Raw genomic sequence first — 22,120 nt, 5'->3', positions numbered from 1 at the left:
AGATTGCCTTTAATATCACTTTAATTGTGTGTCGATGCAGGATTTCATTGGTCTACATTTACTTCAAGAGGAACCGTATCTGGTAAAAAATACACAGGCAAGTGTGAATGAGGATTTGGTTTTCCTCTAATCATGCAAAGTCAAAATCTCAGCACTAATCATTTTTCAAATTCACTTTTTTTTTTTTTTAAATAAGAATAAAGTTCTACCTGGATATCACTAAAGGAACTGGTGTTAAGTAAATGAAGGGACTGAAGTAGTGTTGGTGCCCGTGGGTAGAGAGAAGCCCTATTACTGGTGCACAGTTATAGTTGCTGCAAGGAGATGAAATACACCACAGCCGCCTCCTCTATAGTAACAAATCACACAGCTAAAATAGGCCGCAACTCCTTCATCTTTTCTTCCCTTTTTTACTTGGTTGTACTTGGTGGAAAATAACAGCGCCATTTACCTAATCATCTGCTGAGAAAATGACTGTTTACCCAAGTCAGTCATGTTGTTTATGCCGCCGTCCCATATTAGCTGGGGCCAAATTCTATCTTACACTGTTTATCAACTATATATAAACACTTGACAATGTAATCTCACTATGAGCACTATTTGAAGGTCTGCAATGAAAACCACTTTATGCCACTAAAAACAGAATGAAGCCCCATGTTCTAAACTGGTTTCTCCTTGAGAAGAGCAACTGCAAACATGTTCTTAAGTCACATTTTCATGCCTTTAGGTACATCAAGCGCTTGGGTATTTCATTGGCCAGATTATTATTTATTCTGGCCACTGAAGTGAAAAAAACGTATGTTTAGATGCTTTTTCACGCATTTACCCTTGTTTATGTGCGTCAGGCGTTTATGCTCACAAGGCTCCTCTCCTGAATGGAAATCTCTGAACTGAGGTGGACAGCTTGTCCAATCAAAAAAATTTCATATTCACTGAAAAATACAAGATGTTCTATGAATGGCAGCTGCGTCAAGCTGGGTAAGTCTCCCCTGTGTTCACTATGCAAAAGGGCAGCCAAGACCTGGAAGACAGCAATGATCACTACAGTGATTCTCTGCTTCTAAAGCAGTCCCTAAGGTATGGAAAATGTATACTTACATTGGTGCACTCTGGACCAATGTCACTATACAGCAACAACCATACCTGAAGAAAGGATTCTATGCCAAAGTACATTGTGTATACAGTTAGGTCCACATATATATTTATTTGGACAAGCACAATTTTAGATTTTTTCAGGTATTTAACAAAGCATATTCAAGTTATAGTTATGAATGGATTTGGACATGGATTCAAAGTGCACACACTCAGGTTTAATTTGAGGGTATGTACATCAAAATCATCAAAATCGGAGCAAGGGTTTAGGAATTACAGTTCTTAAAGTGTTATCAAACACAATAATATAAAAAATGATAAATGTTCATCAGCCCCCCCCCCCCCAGCTATATACCTGGTTAGCTGATCTGTATACCCCGGTCATGTGATACTCTGGTTCCTCCCAGTTCCACAATGTTCATGTAGGAGGAGATTTCACTGCCTCTTGAAATCCTCTATAGCACAAACAACAAAGACATAAGCACTCTATAGGCTGAGAAGAGGAGGGCATATGCAAGAGTAGGTTCTGGTTGAAATGTCCACAAAGTTCATGCATGGGCGGATTGCTGGACAATGGAGAAATACTGGCTGTAGAAGGCTTTAGGCTCTGATAAGAGCTAGAAGGAATTCTGTGGAAATGTACAAGAGAGAAACTAGAGCAGCGCCATCTAAGTGCAGTATAAAAAATGTGTTCAATAACAGACAAATGCAAACTCACAAGATGGGCATGACAAACCGGCATATAAAGGGTTCATCCACTCCAGTGGGAGGATGAGCAGTGGGAATCCAGAGAATCTTAGCTGGTTCCAGCTGTGCTGATGGCTCCCAGCACTTCCAGGTATGCGGTGTCCCTCAGAGCCGCTAACTTCACTTCTAAGTAGAAGGTGGAGTGGGAGGTGCAAAATTTTGTGTTATAAGTTGATTATAATTTTGTGTTATAAGTTGATTTTGTGTTATAAGTTGATAACATTGTTGCACCTTTTGTCTGTCGTTATTGAAGACCTCTTTTATACTGCACTAAGATGGCGCTGCTCTCCTTTCTCTCTTGTTGAAATCCTCTATAGCCTGTGTCCTCATGCTTTTATGGGAGACGGATCAAATATCAATCAAGATGTGACCCACTGTGTTCTTTTTAAGTTACTGGAAATGGAGGAGGGAGGAACTGAGCGGTCATTTAGGATCTGTATACATGCCCACATGTGTGATGTTAAAACCATGTGACCTGAATAGTTTAACTCAAACCAGGAAGCTTTCTTTCCAGCAATAGAGACCAAACTGAGCATGTGCCGCTAAACTACACATACTTTGTCTTATCTGAACTTGCCCAGAGTGAACGTGCAGGAGGGGGAGGATCTGTGCATAAAAGGATCACACAGCCTTTTTACACAATGCAGAGAATTATTCACGTAAGTTACACAGCGAGTATAACAAGCGTGCTATTCTGCATTCACAGACAGATTTTACTGTTGTGGATTTAGTAACATTTTAAGAGGAGCTGTCCATGCAAGTGAAACAAGCCATTGTAAGACTTCAAAAATGAAACAAATCCATAAGAGAGATAGCAGCAACATTAGGAGTGCCCAAATCCAGTTTGGTATATTCTGAGGAAAGAAGAACGCACTGGTGAGCTCAGCAACATAAAAAAGGCCCGGAGGTCTACAGAAGACAACAGTGGTAGATGATTGCAGAATCCTTACTATGGTAAAGAAAAACCGTTACAGCGGGAGAAAGGCAGGCGGCTAATGTAAACACAGCCGCCTGTCATTCTCCCCTGTGTAAGAATGGAGATCATACGGTTCTGCTATGTAGGACCGTTGATCTCTGTTCTTACACCAGTAGCCACATCCAATTACAGTTAGAAGCACGCCCCTAGGGACACACTTAACCCCTCCTTCTCAAAAAAAGTTAACTCCTTCCCTGCCAATGTCATTTTTATAGTAACAGTGCATATGTATAGCACCGATTACTGTAGTAATGTCACTGGTAACCCCAGAAGTGTAAAAAATGTCAGTCAAGAGTCCGATCTGTCCACCGCAATGTCGCAGTCCCGCAAAAAAAAAAAAAAAAAAATCGCAGATCGCCACCATTACTCGTTTAAAAAAAAAAAAAAACAACAAAAATGACAAAAATCTTTCCCTTAGTTAGTAAACGCAATAACCTTTGCGCAAACCAATCAAAATACGCTTTTTGTGATTTTTTTTACCAAACATATGTAGCATAAAACAAATTGGCCTAAAATGTTAAAAAATTTTGATTTTTACATTTTTTTGGAGGGGAATTTCATTTAAAAAAAAAAATGTGAAAAATATTATTTTTGCAAAAAAAAAATTTTTTTGTTCATAGCGCATGATCAAAAAAAAAAAATCGCACGGGTGATCAAATACCACCAAAAGAAAGCTCTGTTTGTGGGAAAAAATGGACGTCAAATTTGTTTAGGTACAGCATCGCACGACTAGGCTTGTGACGGTATCAGATTTTCATGCTGCGATTAATTGATTAAGGTTTTGCCACGGTATACGGTATTATCACGGTATTCTATTATTAAATTTAAATTATTAAATTTCCACCTCACTTCAATTTCATTGCTGAATTTAGGGGCTTTGGTTCACTTATGCACATTATTATATAGTCAGTCAGTACAGACTCTGTGAACCAGGCCTAAAATAGGTCATCAAGCAGTGTCTGGCCTAACTGGTGATAACTGGTCCTGGCGCTCGGCTCCGATCCGATGGCCTGGTCATTAAGAGGGCAAATCCTTGTGGTCAAGAAGTGGTTAAGCCTGAAGGAGGTGTTGTTTATAAATGACTTTACTATTGCTTTAGGCCTGGTTCACATGTATGCGGGTTGGTGGTTCACATGTATGCGGGTTGGCGGCCCACATTTGCACAGGCATAGCAGCCCATTGATTTGAATGGGCTGCTATGCCCTCATTTTCCGCAGAAAAAAGGTGCATGCAGCATTTTTTTAAAATTCAGTGGCCTTGAAATCCATCCTGCTTTTGCACCATGCGACTAACCTGCAGTTCCTGCTCTGGCAAGCTTTCTGCATTTTTTTTAGACACTGCTTGATGGCTATATAATAATGTAATGTGGGCTGCTATGCGTGTGTGTGTGTGTGTATATATATATATTTATTAGAGCTGCACGATTCTGGCCAAAATGAGAATCACGATTTTTTAGCTTGGAATAAAGATCACGATTCTCTCACGATTCTCTGTGTAACAAAAAAAAAAAATTGGGATAACTTTACTGTTACGTTTTTTTTTTTTTTTTTTTATTCATTAAAGTCTAATCATTGCGTTTGAAAGACTGCTGCGCAAATACAGTGTGACATAAAATATTACAACAATCGCCATTTTATTCTGTAGGGTCTCTGCTAAAAAAATATATAAAATGTTTGGGGGTTCTAAGTACTTTTCTAGCAAAAAAAAACTGATTTTAACTTGCAAGCAACAAGTGTCAGAAAAAGATCCAGTCTTTAAGAGGTTAAACTTCCTTTCTCCCTGGCAGAGGGAAGGAAAAGATACAAATGTAATCATTTTTGTTTATAGTTAACTGGGAGACTTAATGCTGAAAGGGGTTAGCTGTGTGAGTGAATGAGTCATCCAGCTCACTGAAATGTATCAATTCACAAGTCAGGCAGACTTGACAGAGAAACTCGGTATTTTAAAAATGCCACAATAACAATACCGTGGCTATGCAATACCGCGATATATCGAATTACCGAAAACCGGCATATGTCTACGCACGACCGTACAATTGTCCGTTAAAATCACGCAGTGCCGAATCGCAAAATAGGCCCTGGTCAGGAAGGGGGTAAAATCTTCCGGGGCTTAAGTGGTTTAAGGAAAAGAAGTGGAATAATCCACAATGGCCGAGTCAATAACCTGATCTCAACCCAATTGAGCATGCATTTCACTTGCTGAAAGAAAAACTAAAAGGTAGAAAGACCCACAAAGAACAACTGAAAACAGCTGCAGTTAGAGCCTGCCAAAGCATCAGAAAGAAGGAAACCCAGTTTTTGGTAATGTCAATGGGTTCCAAACTTCAGGCCGTCATTGCCAGTAAAGGATCCTCAACAAAATATTAAAAAATAAACATTTTATTTATGATTCCATTAATTTGTCCAATTACATTTGAGCACCTGAAAATGGGGGGACTGTGTATAAAAATGGTTGCAGTGCCTAAAATGTGTACTTGATATGTTCAACCCCTTGAATTAACAGCTGAAAGTCTTCACTTCAAATTCATTTAGATTGTTTCGTCTTAGTTTTATTCGTTTTATTTAGGTGGCTTACAGAGCCAAAGTATGAAAACGGTGCCTGTGTCCAAATGTTTATGGACCTAACTATTTTGGAGCACAAAGATGTATCCAGCCAATTCTGATATTAAATGGGATAGATCAGTTTTTAGTCACTTTATGGTGAAGCAGCATCTAGACCAAGACTAGCATCAGTATACAGATAGATATCAAAGCGTTTCATTATAAGGTCGACATAAAGGAGTCCCACCTATCCTCTAGCAATAACCTGTCACAGGATCAGCAGCACAATGCAGAAACGCTGACACATCAGGTGAGCAAGAAAAACCGTGACACTTTCTTGGCAAATCCCAATACCTCACCACTCCCTATGGTGAAGAGGCTGAAACAGCTGCCAAATACACAAACCTCTTACATCTGATCCCAGCGGCCTCATGTTACGCCTCTGGGGTTTTATTAGCAGGTGGATTAGCCAGAGGCAAATTTCAGCTTCTGTATTGGCTGGATTAATCTTATGGTGTGTACTGTCTGAACAGCTTGATGTCAACTAGACAGTGTAAAGAAAGGAATATTGCCTCTTACTAGCCCAATCTACACCACTGGTGCACAACTTGCAGGGTGGGATCTCAGTCCTTGAGATTCTCTGATTTGTTATTGGTTTAAAACAGAAACCTCCAATTTTTTGTAAGGCCCCCCAACAAAATGAAAACCTGACATTTTCATCAAATGTAACATACAGACACCTAAAGCAGTAGTAAAGACCGCTCTGTGATTTTTGCCTATAATAAGGCTTACCTGCAGGTAAAATGAAAATTTCCTAAAAAACGCACAGTTTAGGAGATTTTCACCCTGCATGCAGCCAGAGACATCACTGGCACATGAGCCCTGAAGGTGCTGGAACTTTAGAGTTTCATGCCAGAACCATGGGCGGGAGGGACGCCTTAATGGCTTTAGTCAGTCACACAGCCCAATTGTGCAAACCCAGAAGAAATACCGGGGAAAATGCCATCCCTCTCAGCAGTGACAGCGTGCCACGGGAGGGCTTCTTTCTAAGGTAAGTATCCCATAATGCGATGCATACTAGCACATTACACAATTTACATACAGGTTGTTTGTTTTGTTTTTACACCAGCCGCGGTTTACAACCACTTTAACAGGACAGAAAACAAATAGTACAAACACCCCGATTGTTAAGAATGTAATAAAGAAATGACAGAAAAGACAAATTCAACCTTGATAGGAGCTGACTGGCTTTATCAAACTCACAAAGTTGTATTGTATGCCTTATATTCCATTACAACCATATTTATTTTTTATTTTTTTAAATGTTAGAGAACTATCCTTATGCCAATACATGAATACATGTGATAATGTGATGAAGCTTTTTTATTTGTCCTCATATAAACACTTTCTTCTGAGATATACGAGGCCTACACCAGGGCACTCCAACACTTTGGGTACATCATTTTAGATTAAAGTATACTTGTCATGAGAAAAATGTGGGCCGCCATTTCTGATCGATATCAATAGGTTACTTGGTCGTCATGCTGAAGCTTTGGCTTCAATACAGATTAATTGACCAAGAACAATTAAAGAGATGAAGAATTTGCACTTTATTATTACAAATGTATTTGTGAGTTATCATAAATAGATATGATCAATGGAATACTTTATTATCTCACTTTGTGAAAAATTAGCTTGGCGTAACATCATCTTTCACATTATACAAAAAAATTGGGGCGAACTTTAGTGTTTTGTTTTTTTAATTTGTGAAAGTGTTTTTGACAAATTGGCTCTGACTACCAGCAAGATGGTAATTTATTGCTAAACCATACAGAATCCCCCTATGGAAGTGACTGCTAAACCATACAGAACCCCCCTATGGATGTGACTGCTAAACCATACAGAACCCCACTATGGAAGTGACTGCTAAACCATACAGAATCCCCCTATGGATGCGACTGCTAAACCATACAGAACCCCACTATGGATGTGACTGCTAAACTGTACAGAACCCCCCTATGGATGTTACTGCTAAACCATACAGAATCCCCCTATGGATGTGACTGCTAAACCATACAGAATCCCCCTATGGATGTGACTGCTAAACCATACAGAACCCCCCTATGGATGTGACTGCTAAACCATACAGAACCCCCCTATGGGTGTGACTGCTAAACCATACAGAATATCCCTATGGATGTGACTGCTAAACCATACAGAACCCCCCTATGGATGTGACTGCTAAGCCATACAGAATCCCCCTATGGATGTGACTGCTAAACCATACAGAATCCCCCTATGGATGTTACTGCCAAACTGTACAGAATCCCCCTATGGATGTTGTGATCTTCTTCAACCATATTTGAATGGTACTCTAGCGTTCCCCTGGCTTCCTTGAGAAGAGAGGAGTCCACTTCATGCCTTGATGGCAGCTCAAGTACCAATGTCATTTGGCAGAGCCAGCATTCTATTACCAATATAACTTCTACTCTTATGTCCCAGATAAACAATCAATGGCACCAATTATCTCGTCAGCGGTCCTTAAGGGGGCATTCTGAAATGAAATGAAAGTAGTTCCTTCTAATATTGAACACTAATGTAAGTGGGCCCTTCTTCAACTGACCACCAACACAAGGGGGAAAGTAATTTCATAAAGCATGGGACTGCACAGGAAACAATGGTAAATATCTATGTTGACACAAAACCAAGAAAAAGATTACATTTACTCTCTTCATTTATCACTGCTCAAGGACTTGATTTAAACAATTCATTTTTTACCACTGAATTGACAGTGCAGCTTTTGCATGAACAAAAATTAAGATCAAACATGCATGTAAATGGGAAGTACACGGTTTCACCAGTGTGATTTCAGAAAGACATCTCTGCGAGAAAAAAAAAAAAAACACACACTTAAAGTGGCACTTCCCCCAAAAGGGGAAGTTAAGTTTTTCAGCATCCCCCCCCCCCCATTCAACCTTTGCCTTTTTCGCCGGTGGAGAGACTGACACTGAAGCCGAAAAAGCCACAAAGTATTACAGCTTCACCCACTAAACATGCCGGGGGCCCAAAGACTGGCAAAGAACTGGCCCAGGGGAGGGCAGTGCTGGATTCTTGGACAGGTGATGTCCTTTTATTAAAAGTCAGCAGCTGCAGTATTTGTAGCTCTGGACCTTTAATTTTTTCTTACTAAGGGTGCAACCAACTAGTGTCTCCCTTACAAATCCTGGCCTGCTCTAACAATAGGAGAATCTGAATGGTTAACAGATTTCGCACCAATCCATTAAATTGTATTTCCACTTTTGCAGTCAAATTTTAAAAAAACCCTACATTATTTATTATATGTTCACATTCAAATCGCATACCTAAAAAAACGATAAAAATGTCTTACCTTTTAGCCTAAATAAAAGGTGTCATAGTGGAAATGAAACATTTTTGAACAGTCTCAAGTGTATTTGTCCCCACATTATCCCTCAATACCATACAACGCAGGAGGGATGTGTCTAAATTTTTAACCCTTTGTTAGGAGAGCTTTTAAATCTAGTTTAAAGCGGATAGTGAGGAACTGTGAACACAGTACAGACTGGGTTAATTTGTCATCAAAAGTAGAAATACAGCCAGCAAAAGATAACTATACAAAGTTGTGATATACTGCTGCAACAGCTCTGCCCAAGATTCTGGGTTGACAAGAAATGCCACAACATGGCTACACTCCTGATGTAAAGAAAACACAAACACTGCATATGTACCCACTTCTACTTACATTTTGAAGCACCGGAAAGTTTTCCCTCCTGGGCTTAGTGCTGGACCCTGGCTGCCACTGGCCGCCAGTGAATAAAGTACTAGTGTTGGCAGGGGCCTGCAAACAGAAGCTGTTCCCAGTGTTCATTTAAAACCGCACTGGAAGCTCAAGTGGTTAATATATAATTGTTACACCAGCCATTCTGCAATTGTATTTTAAAGTAACAATTTCAATCTGCTGCTGTCACACTTTTCTAAGGACCCTTTCACACAAAGCAGAATCCATCCAAGCAGATCCACCTGCTCAGCTGGGGGATCTCTCCGCTGAGTAGGTTGATGACAGGTCCAGACAGACAGACACAGCCCGCTGTTTTCTATGGGGCAGTTGGATGGAAACGGACTGCCTATTTGTTTCCATCCGATTCTCATCCGATCCAACAAACGGCAGACTGATTCCTATCCATCTGTTTTTAGCGGACCAGATCGGATGGCAGCAGTTGACAGCAGACAAGTCCACTGACATCCTACGCCCCATTGAGAACAAAGCGTGGCCCAATCGGGTCCACCAGAAAAATGGACAGGCAGAACCAATCAGTCCGCTGCTGTGAAGGGGGCCTTAGGTCCCTTTCACACGGGCATTTTAATCAGGTTTGTCTGTCAATTTTTCATGCAGACCTCATCGGAAGGTACAAGGAGCCTACAGATTTGATCAGATCTATTAAAAAAAACAGAAAAAGGACTGCAAACTTTTTCACTTGGCAGAACGAATCAAAGGCAGACTGATATAAATGGACAGTTGAGTCCTTTAACACCTGGCCACCCATAGAGCTCAGAGGGTTCTGCCCATGTCCACTCTACATAAACAGGCATTGATGAGACATCCGTCCCACTTGGCTCTGATCAGCATGGGATCTGCTCATCCCCTGCTGATTGAAGCAGGCTTCGCTCTGGGTAAAAGGGGCCTAAAACTGCTACAATTGTTGCTTTTAAAAGCATTGAACACACGGTTTGTTAACAGAAACAATACATCTTACGCCCTGCCTATGTAACGGATATGCAGCTTACCCTTAAAGTGGTTGTAAACCCACTTTGTTGACATTTACCTATAGATAAGCCTATATTCAGGCTTACCTATAGGTGCTATAAATATCTCCTAAACATACACCGTTACACTGTTATTGTCTTCTTTAAAAAACGAATAAAAATTATTTTTCAAAGGAAAAAAAAAAAAAAGTGGAAATTGAGGGGTTCTGTTGAAACCACACCACGGTCAGGTAGACCAACTAAAAGTTCAGCCACAACTGCCAGGAAAATTGTTTGGGATGCAAAGAAAAACCCACAAATAACTTCAGGTGAAATACAGGACTCTCTGAAAACATGTGGTGTGGCTGTTTCAAGATGCACAATAAGGAGGCACTTGAAGAAAGATGGGCTGCATGGTCGAATCACCAGAAGAAAGCCATTCCTACGCAAATGCCACAAAGTATCCCGCTTACAATGCGCCAAACAGCACATAGACAAGCCTCAAACCTTCTTACACAAAGTCATTAGGAGTGATGAGACCAAAATTGAGCTTTTTGGTCACAACCATAAAAGCTACATTTGGAGAGGAGTCAACAGGGCCTATGATGAAAGGTACACCACATTCCTACTGTGAAACACGGAGGTGGATCGCTGATGTTTTGGGGATGTGTAAGCTACAAAAAGGCACAGGAAATTTGATCAGAATTGATGGCAAGGTGAATGCAGTATGTTATCAAAAGATACTGGAGGAAAATTTTCATTCATCAGCACGGAAGCTGCGCATGGGACGTACTTGGGACATTCCAACATGACAATGATAACACAAGTGTATATAATTGGTAAAAAGGCGCTGGTAATCTTTTTATAGTGCTAAAAACAAATACTAAATTATTTTCATAAAAACCCAATAAAATTATAACATATATAATCAATATTATAGTAAAAGTGCACGTGCTATACTGTACTTAGTGCAAAAGAGTTATTGCAATTCAAAGTGCTTACTAGTGCATCAACATAATAAATTAAGGTGCAAGTGCTAACCTTTACTTGTGCAAAGATTATTGCAAATCAAAAAGTGCTTCCTAGTGCATCCACAAATAAATTAATAAATTAAATAACAAATGATATATATCCTTAAATTATATCAACATTAGATTATTCGTGCTCACTATTACAGTGCTCCAAAAAATGTGATTAAAGTGTCTATAATATTTGATAGTCCTGAGCAATTCATGCAACAAAGGAGTGCTTGTGTAAACTTGATTGCTTAGATCTATAGTGCTCCAGGTGATGGGGTGTGCCACACGTTGCCTCTTACCAGATTACGGCAGGTCACAAGGACCCCCAACGCCTGTGATCCCTTTAAATGGGTGGATCAGACCGCTCCTCGGCTTCTTTTCCAGAATATCCTGCTCCTACGTTACTCGTACATGGACAATACAGTCCGCACATATAAAGATATGGAAGATAGCCACCAATAGTGAAATACTGTTTATTGTATTAAAATTACACAATAAAGTAACAATTGGCTTCTTACATTTCATTATGCCCTCCTGGCGCTGGGCAATTCGGCAGTTAATATCGTGCAGGGTATTAGGAAGACACCGAGGATCTGCAGTACCCTCCTGTATCTCCTTTCCCCTGTTTACTTGCCTCTACTTCCGGGTTTGTGGTCTCTGCTAAACCCGGAAGTAGAGGCATTCGGAGCAGTGGCTGGGACGCACGCCGACCGCTGAAAGTAAACAGGGGAAAGGAGATACAGGAGGGTACTGCAGATCTTCGGACGGTGTCTTCCTAATACCCGCACGATATTAACTGCCGAATTGCCCAGTGCCAGGAGGGCACAACGAAATGTAAGAAACCAATTGTTACTTTATTGTGTAATTTTAATACAATAAACAGTATTTCACTATTGGTGGCTATCTTCCATATCTTTATATGTGCGGACTGTATTGTCCATGTACGAGTAACGTAGGAGCAGGATATTCTGGAAAAGAAGCCGAGGAGCGGTCTGATCCACCCATTTAAAGGGATCACAGGCGTTGGGGGTCCTTGTGACCTGCCGTAATCTGGTAAGAGGCAACGTGTGGCACACCCCATCACCTGGAGCACTATAGATCTAAGCAATCAAGTTTACACAAGCACTCCTTTGTTGCATGAATTGCTCAGGACTATCAAATATTATAGACACTTTAATCACATTTTTTGGAGCACTGTAATAGTGAGCATGAATAATCTAATGTTGATATAATTTAAGGATATATATCATTTGTGATTTAATTTATTAATTTATTTGTGGATGCACTAGGAAGCACTTTTTGATTTGCAATAATCTTTGCACAAGTAAAGGTTAGCACTTGCACCTTAATTTATTATGTTGATGCACTAGTAAGCACTTTGATTTGCAATAACTCTTTTGCACTAAGTACAGTATAGCACGTGCACTTTTACTATAATATTGATTATATAGGTTATAATTTTATTGGATTTTTATGAAAATAATTTAGTATTTGTATTTAGCACTATAAAAAGATTACCAGCTCCTTTTTACCAATTATATACACCTATTTATTGTTTTTAACAATTAAAAGGGCAGCAGGTTTTAACATCTTTTTTTAAAGGGCTAGGCGCCTTTGCTAAACTTTTATTAATGATAACACAAGGCTAAGTTGACCAGTCATTGGCTACAGCAGAATAAAGTGAAGGTTCTGGAGTGGCCATCTCAGTCTCCTGACATTAATATCATTGAGCCACCCTGGGGAGATCTCAAATGTGCAGTTCATGCAAGACAGCCCAAGAATTTACAGGAACTGGAGGCTTTTTGCCAGGAAGAATGGGCAGCTTTACCATCTGAGAAGATAAAGAGCCTCATCTACAAATACCACAAAAGACTTCAAGCTGTCATTGATGTTAAAGGGGGCAATACACGGTATTAAGAACTGGGGTATATAAACTTTTGATCAGGGTCATTTGGGTAGCTTCTGTTGTCATTATGATTTAAAAAGAGTAAACACAGTTGACTGATAATAAATGGCTTCGGCCAAACACTACCCATGAGTGAAAGAAAAGTTTTTGTGTTATGATTCATTCTCTTTGAAAAATGGCCAAGAAATCAAATTCTGCCAGGCTATGTAAACTTATGAGCATAAGGCTCCTTTCACACGAACGATCCGATCAGATCCGCCTGTCCGTTTTTTAGGCGGATCTGATCGGATCCTCCATGCATCCCTATGGAGCAGCGGATGTCAGCTGACACCCGCTGCCATCCACATCCGATCCTGTCCGTGAAATCTGGACGGATGGAAACCCTTTTTCCATCCGTCCAGGGGATGGGATCGGATGAAAGCGGACAGGCGGTCCGCTCTCATCTGATTCCCCCATAGAGAGCAGCAGGGCTCTGACAACTCCCTCTCCGCACACAGTGCAGAGACGGAGCGGTCATCCACCTGCTCAGTGAAACGGTCCACACCGGACAGCGGACCATGTGAAAGGAGCCTAACTGTACATATGAACTATTTAAACTGAGCAAATGTGGCAAAGGAAATAAAGACCGTACTTTCCAATCGTTTAGAGCCAGGTTATTAACTGTATAAGCCCACATATATACAAACATTTACATGTTAAAAACCCCATACAATAGTTGTACACAATATACCTCTCAAGTATTGGTGATATTAAGGGACAAGGAGCACCAAATGTCCCACACTTTGTTATATTTGTGTGGAAAACCCCTATGCTCAACAAAGAGTTTTTCATAAGGGAGTATCTGGTTCACCATCTGTATCCATTGACGAACAGACGGGGGAACAGACTGATTTCATTTAAGTGTGATGGCTTTACGGGCCAGAAAAAACGTTTCCCCCAAAGTAAAATTCCGGTGCATCTAGGCCACTGTTCATCTATCACAGAACATGACCACATTACGTGAGCATAATCTCCTCGTTAGTAGGTACATCTAGTGCACGCAGAAGTTGGTATACGATGCATGGCATGTAACCATACAGGAGTAAGATAGGACTAATGGAACATGTAGAGTTGAATATGTTTATGGTTAATTGCCGGTCAGACAAATAAAATGGGAAGACCATGCCTCATCCCAGTCTTCACATGATAAATCAGGTATAAGGACTTGCCACTTATCACGAACCACCAGGGGATTTTTATGTATTAAGGTAGATAATACTTTCAAGATATTTTGAGAAAGGATTTCACTTTTCAAAACTGGAACTTCACTTAGAAAAAAATATTGTCTTCTGTTTATTATTTAACTTGTAAATGTAACAAAATAAATTCTCAACTTGCAAAATAAATAAAAGAATATCTTTGTTCTAGCTTGTCACAATGCATGTATACATGAAAAAAAGGAAAAAAGGTATGTCAAAGTGTAAGACAAGCCAACATTCTTATCTTCTATATCCAGGGCTTAGTTAGAGATTTACCCTTGCTTCCCATCATGGTGACAAAGGTTATACTAAACGGGCATGGTGAGGAAAAATCCACAACAGGAACACAGGGGAAGAAAAAAAAAAAAAAAACTAAATGACGACCGGTGTTCCAGTGTCCCCCCACATTACAAAAAAATATTTCTCACCATGTCACACTGATGACCACTCACTAGCAACAGAATGCGTTGTTCCCTCCCTCGCTATCCAGATAAGCGAGCCAACATTTGGCTGTTGAGGGAAATGCTGCAGAATGTCACATCCCGGTGACAACTTGTTCATCCAGTCAGCGATGGAGGGACACAGAGGTGGGTAGGTGGTGTTTTCTCTGCTCTTCATGGTGGTTCTGTTGCTGGCAAGTTTTTGCTAGTGTGACATGGCCCTTGCTGCTGATTTTCTCTCATCTCCTGTCAGTAACTGAAAAGCTAAATCAATGTTAGGAACATTATTTTATTCTTCAAAAATGTTAGGTAAACCTCAACAATGGCCTTCTTTTATCAGCTAAATTATGGTCTGTTAATATGCCATTGAATGCATTTTGTTATGCTATATAAGAAAATATACTGGTTGACCTTGTTTAAAATGCAGAGATGTCCAGTGTACTCTTCACACTTTGTGTCATCTCAGAGCGTCTATAGAGCTTCCCCAATTCTTTTCTTGGTACTACTATGGGGCTTTTCCACTGCATGGAACCGAATGGTTCGGATCGCTTTTGTGCTTTTCCACTGCTGGTACCGCATGGTATGGTGTTGGAATGGTTCGGTACAGTGCGGCGGCGCTATTCCACTACATGGAACCGAACGGTACGTCTCTCTAAAACAGTACCACCTCGATTGTGGTTCCAAGAGGTACTATACCGGTACCCTATCCCACAATCCTTTGCATGCAGTCACTACTAGCCACTGATTGGTCAGAGAATCGTTATCCCACCCACTTACTTTAGTACTACTTTAGTGGAAAAGCAAACCATATCAAACCGTACCGAACCGTTCCAACACCGTACCATGCAGTGGAAAACCAAACCGGGCTAAGCAGGGCCGAGTAGAGCCGAGACGGTACTTGCAGTGGAAAAGTGCCACAAGTTAACTAGTGCCTAAGGCCCCATGCACACGGGGCGTTAGAAAAAACGTACGTCAAAGTTAGTTCTGACGCCGGAAAAAGCAGCTGTAAAAACGTGCTTTCAGTAGCTTTTTCCATTGGCGTTATAGCACGTTTTGACACGTTGCTTTTAGCAGCGTTTTTTTTTCTTCCATTCAAAATCAATGGTTCCCTATGGGAGCCTATTGATTTGAATGGAGGTCGCACCGCAACACCGCAAGTCGTGGCCCCGATGACGTCATCTGGAGACCCCGCCCCCTCATGTCACAGATGACGTCATATGTGACATGAGGGGGCGGGGCCTCCAGATGACGTCATCGGGGCCACGCCCCTAATGGCTATATAATAAGCTGAAGAGACCGGAGATAGGCATAATCAGCGGAGACGTCGTCGGAGGAGGACCGGAGGAAGAAGACAGCCGACAGCCGACAGCAAAAGAGCAGAAGACCGGAGAGGAGAAGAAAAGAAGAGAGGACAGCAGAAGAGGGGACAGCAGAAGACCCCGGAGAGAAGAACACAAGAAGAGGGGGACAGCAAAAGAGCAGAAGACCCCGGAGAAGACCCCGGAGAGGAGAAGACAAGAAGGGCGGACAGCAAAAGAGCAGAAGACCCCGGAGAAGACCCCGGAGAGGAGAAGACAAGAAGAGTCGGATGAAGATTTTTAATAAACTTTCCAAAACGTCTCTTGTCGTTATTTCCATACACTGCCTTTTATGGGGTGAATGGGTAGGGGTACAGTGTACCCCATACCCATTCACATAGGGAGGGGGTCCGGGATCTGGGGTGCCCCCTTGTTAAAGGGGGCTTCCAGATTCCGATGAGCCCCCTGCCCGCAGACCCCCACAACCACCGGCCAGGGTTGTGGGGATGAGGCCCTTGACCTCATCAACATGGGGGCAAGGTGCTTTGAGGTGGGGGGTGCAGAGCTCCCCCTGCCCCAAAGCACCAACACCCCCCCATGTTGAGGGCATGTGGCCTGGTGTGGTCCAGGGGGGGTGGGGCCGCTCGCTCGTCCCCTCCCCTTTCCTGGCCTGCCGGGCTGCATGCTCGGTTAAGGGTCTGGTATGGATTTTGGGGGGGGACCCCATGCCGTTTTTTCGGCATGGGGCTACCCTCAAATTCCATAACAGACCCGAAGGGCCTGGTTTGGAACCCTGGGGGGGACCCCACGCCGTTTTTTTCCCATTTTGGCGTGGCGTTCCCCCTCAAGATTCCCACAGCGCAAGTCACCCCGCAAGTCGGATCCGACTTGCGGTGTTGCGGTGCGACCTCCATTCAAATCAATAGGATCCCATAGGGAACCATTGATTTTGAATAGAAGAAAAAAAAACGTATAACGTGGCTTAACGCACGTTAAGCAACGTTATAGCAAAGTTATTCAGCTTTTAGCAGCGTCAGGCGTTTTTAACGCTGTAACGCTGGTCCTCAGAACGCGCAGGTGGTGGGTTCTTGTTGCAGCCTAAAAACGTCTAAGCCACTTACAGCTCAAAAACGTCTGAGTGTGCATGAGGCCATAGAATAACATGGAGGGGCGTTTTTAGGCTGCAAAAAGAAAACGCCTGACGCTGCTTACAGCGGCGTTAAAAACGTCCCGTGTGCATGGGGCCTAAGCTTTGAAATAAAAGATAGTTGGATGGATTAAGTTGTTTAGCATAAGAGAACTGGGCAGGGCTGTCTACACTCAAAATAAAGCTGTGTGTTTTCAGGCCACAATAGAAAATTAGGAGCTGAGCACATTTCAGGGGGATCAACAGGTATTTATCTGTACATGCAGGGTCTTTAAAGGGGGGGAAAAGCACAAGGATTTTTTTCAAGCATTGTAAAGATGACCTGCTTAGGTTTTCCTTCACTTTGTCTTGACATAAAACTGATATAAACTCGCTCAGTCAACATTAACTATTTCTAATCCTTTTACTGCTAGCATTAGTAAATGGATACAAAGTTAAAAATTATGGAAAATAGTTTTGCGCTAAGGCCAAGAACAAACTATACCGCTGCTTCCTCCACTTCGTTTTCTACTATAGGTAGGATGCAGAACTAATGATAATTGGGAGTAAATTGGCACTGCTTTTAATGGGCTAGTGTCTGTGGTGTATTATAGTGCAGTTATCTTCCTTTACTGTACATAAAGTGAGCAAATATGATTAATCTAAACAAAGATGGTTCTGGTTGTGAAGCCCTTTTGGACTGCATCTTACATACTCAATATTGTCAACCTACTAATTATGTTGAGTGATAAAGTGCAAAAAAAAAACACAAATACAACTAATAAATACAAAATCTTAACAATAGAGTAAATTTATTCAATGTTAAAATTAGACTTAAAAGACGCATATCTAAAAAGTGCTAAATTTTAGTAAAGCACCAAGTGCTTGTTACAATCCCTACTGCAAACAATTAATAGCAGTAAAAAATATAGTTCATAAGTCCATAAATAAAGTGCCATTTTTGTGCTTTTATTCCTGTGCGTTCCTGAAAAGACATTCGGTGTGGCAGTGTCTTCACTCGTGCTCCCCCTCTTTGTCTGCACTCCCCCACTGTGGGCGTAAATAGCATCCACAGCTCACAAGCAGTAAGCAGAGCCCCAAGTCCAGATATAGTGCATCTCTCCTTCTCAGTTTAGTCCTCTTACCATTGGTCTCATACACTTGTGTTGATCTCTGGAGATATTTCCTCCTAACTACATTGCTCATTACCTCACATTTAGGTCTCTTATACTTCTTTCACTTCCGCTTTAATGTCACCTGAATTTCCACTCTTCTGACTTCCGGGATTGCCAATTCTCCATTGTCACCTCCTTCTCAAAGTCCTTGTGGCTTTAGAAATAGTTTTTTCCTATTGGTTTTGCTCACGCTCTTCTTCAATGACCACACACCCTCAACACTCCATTCACGCCGCCAGAATGCCTCCCTACCTTTTCCTCTAGGCTCCATGCAAGATCTCCGAATGAGACATGCATCTAGTTAAGGACATTGTGATAGCTGCTAGTATACAGACTGGTCCTATATTATATAAATGTCGGAGATCCAATCTGCTCAGCACAGGACCTTTTGAAGATCACAGGCTCGGGGGGACCCTGTCATACTGGGATCCTGCTCCAGTGAGCTGGTCAAGCTCAGAATCTCATAATATGATCCATGCTGTGGCAGAGAGAAGAAGCAGAGAGGAGATCTCAGGTGAGCAAGCTGGAAAGGCGCAGGTGGAGCTGCACCCCTTGGCACAAAACATCGGACAGACAATCCTGCCAGTCATCTCCTCACCCGCCCCCCCCCCAGGATGGTAGGATTTAGATAGTGGCACTCCTCTCCCCCACCCCCCCATCAGATCTTAACTGGGAGATGAGCCCACACCCCCCACACACCCTTCCTTCCTTCACAGTAGCAACCACAATAACACAGATGGAACCTTTACCAACATTAAATCTCCTAACCTACCCCCAGTCACTGGAGCTCAGGTAATTTCCCACTCACAACACAACTTTTGTAGAGGAGGGATGATGGATGCGACAATGATCTCTCCACTCGGCCCCCTGGCTCTGATTATCTGAATAGCATGAACAGCAAACTCCACTCCCAGTGCCTGCTCTCTTTCCATTCCCTCCGCTGCCTTCTGTGGCTGACATCCGCCATGCTATGCCACTGGAGTAGGGCGTTCTGGTGCCGGGAAAGAACGGACTCCGGAGCCCCAACATCCCTGAGCCGGGCCGCTGACTCCCTCAGCCTGCTCCAGCAAAACCTCGAGGGAGGGCGCCAGGACAGAATTTCTAGTCACCATGGAGACCTAGCGCTTGGGCTTTGTCGAGCCCTGTGATAGCAAATATCCTGTTTTTTTTTTTATCTCCCACATATGATTGGGTATTTTAAAGAAAACACAGGTTCAAGTTATTGACTAACATTTACTTTGCACAGTAAATATTTTATTGGGCGAGGAACATTCAGTAATCTAAACCCCTCTGACTAGCAGAAGCATTTGGGTTATTTCAAACGATTAAAGATGGCAAAAAGTCTATTGTTTTAGGGAGATTCTTTCTGTAACATTTGCGGATATAAATGGACCAAGCGAGATACAAGCCACACCTGCATATGCAAGTAAACCGGTTGCCTACCATACATACCTAAAAACTATACACAGGAACAGTTTTTCATACATTAACAAATCAAACAAGTTTTTGCATTAAGTGGATCTTTTTTAATTTTTAAGTAGGTTGTAAAAAGGTAAAAGGTTTTGTTCTTTACCCTAATGCATTCTCTGAATAAGGGGAAAATGTTTTCAAAAGCTTTCCCCCACCCTTAACACTTACCTGAGCCTGAACTTAATCTAGCTCTGTTCCTGTCTGCAGCAGCTCTTAGGCCCGCTCTCTCTTCTCACAGGAGACATAACAGCAGTGGAAGTCATTGGCTGCCGGAATGCTGCTGTCAGTCAATGTCCGCGACATGTGAGTAGGGAGCCTGTTTCAGGATTGAGCCCGCACTAGCGGTCCTATAGCAAGCAGCTTGCTATTGGGGCATATGGAGAAGAGGAAAAGCCAAGAGCCCCAAACATAAAAAAGAGGAGGAGGTTGGGGCTATTGTGTGCAAACCCATTATACGGAGCAGGTAAGTATAAAATGTTTGTTCTTTACAAAAAAAAAAAAAAAGTCTTTACAAAAACTTTAAGAAAAAAAAATATTTTCCCCCCTTTCATATGGTTTTACATTTCAATATATAAGGTAGCAACTGCAACAGTTCTAAATATGAACATTTTATTGCAAAATAAGTCTTATTTAATGTCAACATTCAGTCAACAGCATTTAAACAACATTTATTGAATATATGGGGGGGGGGGGGGCATACATGTCAAAGACAACCCTAACACATACACAATTGTCATGCATACTCACTTTCGATGCCCTCGTTTTGTGGTCTTTTCGGCGGCTTTTAAAATCTCATCACTGCCATCAGGATCTTTATTCTCAGTCAGTGTTTTCCATGGCAGGATAAAGTCAGGAGATGGACTGAAATGTTTTAATTCCCCTTGCCCCAAGAGACTTCTTTCACCACAGTAACAGAACGCACAAAGTTGTTCACTGCAACAAAAAAAAGTGTATGTCAGGACAAATTATATTTTAAAAAAGAAAAAAAAAAAAAAACATTTGCAGTATGCCACACACACACATCCCCACCATGTTTTTTTATCTCTTTGAAGACCCTGCAAGTAAAGCAAATTCCTGTTGATCTTCCAGAAATGCACTCAGTAACTAAGTTCTTGTTGTGGGATGCCAACGCTCAACAATGTTGTGTTTTTAATGGTGCCAGTCCTGCTCCATTTTTCTGAACTACTTAAAAAACTCCCACTTTTCTCATCTCTACAACAAATGGCATTGACACATTCGTTGCCAAACCACTTCTTGCACACATTTAAAAAAAAAACATTTTAGGCCTGAAGATTCGTTAAAACCTCCAAACACTCTATATCTTCAGAAAGCAGACCCTGGTCTCACACTACCAGGGCTTGTCAGATTAGCACAATCCAATAATTGCTTACTGGAAAAATCTCATGTTGTTAATGCAACCTATCTGCTGGCTTTTTCATTTCACATTTTTCATTTCACATCTTTACATCAAGCTGTTTTTTTTTTTTTTTTTGTTGTTTTCTTTTACACATACAGCTTAAGGCCCCTTTCACACTTGTGCGACTTGTCCCGCGATTTAGGACCGCAAAATCGCATGACAAGTCGTTTTCCATTATTTTCAATGAGCCCCATTCATATCAGTTCGTTTTGAAGTCGCATCGACTTCAAAGTAGTTCCTGCACTACTTTGCCATTATTTGATTGCGTTTTGAGCCATAGCTTTCAAAATCGCGGCAAAGTCACGTCAAAATCGCAGAGTAAAATCGTGTTGCATAAGTGTGAAAGGGGCCAAAATTAGCAAAAAGACAAATCGTTTCCCCGTTAAATCACATTCCAAGAAGAAGGGAATCCCCAGAGCAAGGGAAGAGGGGATAATGATGACATTACATTTCCAGAAAACCAAGAGATTTAGCCTGTGCTATCAGTTCACCATTCTTTAACTGTTTCCCCCCCAGCCGATGTAGATAAACATACATCCTCCAGCTTCGCACGTCTCAAGGTGTGGGCAGTGGCACGTCCCGTGACCGCTGTGTCTACCGGACATGAGCTCATGGTGCTCAGTACCGGGACACTGATTAGCACAGGTACAATGCGATTGCTGTGATCGATCACAGTGATCACAGGTAAATAACTATCATGAATGACTTTCATTCAGGATAGCATTGATAATTATTGTAATATCTGTCAATGGTCATAGTGATCACATGATACAAGGCCCATCACAGCGGCCCTTTACCATGGGATAGCTGTGACCAATCAGAAGTGTAAGCATAAAAAAACAAATAAAAGCCATTTATGACAGTTAAAACAATTGCTTTTGAAGTGATAATCACTGTTAAAGGCAATCATACTGC

General features: G+C 41.6%; 1 protein-coding gene across 9 annotated transcripts in view; it reads right to left on the bottom strand.

The window, feature by feature from the left end:
* KMT2C (lysine methyltransferase 2C) overlaps positions 1–22,120 on the bottom strand; it is a 448,529-nt gene that overhangs the window by 305,344 nt on the left and 121,065 nt on the right. For all 9 annotated transcript variants that reach the window (XM_082258361.1, XM_082258363.1, XM_082258369.1 and 6 more), the window contains exon 4: positions 20,536–20,721. In XM_082258361.1, coding sequence (XP_082114487.1) covers positions 20,536–20,721 — 186 coding nt within the window. The remainder of the gene's footprint in view (positions 1–20,535; positions 20,722–22,120) is intronic.

Source organism: Pelophylax lessonae (genome assembly GCF_965119305.1).
Source record: "Pelophylax lessonae genome assembly, chromosome: 5".
NCBI classification, from domain to species: Eukaryota; Metazoa; Chordata; class Amphibia; order Anura; family Ranidae; genus Pelophylax; species Pelophylax lessonae.
The sequence above is the reverse complement of the archived record's forward strand: the minus strand, read 5'-3'. Positions and strand labels throughout refer to the sequence as shown.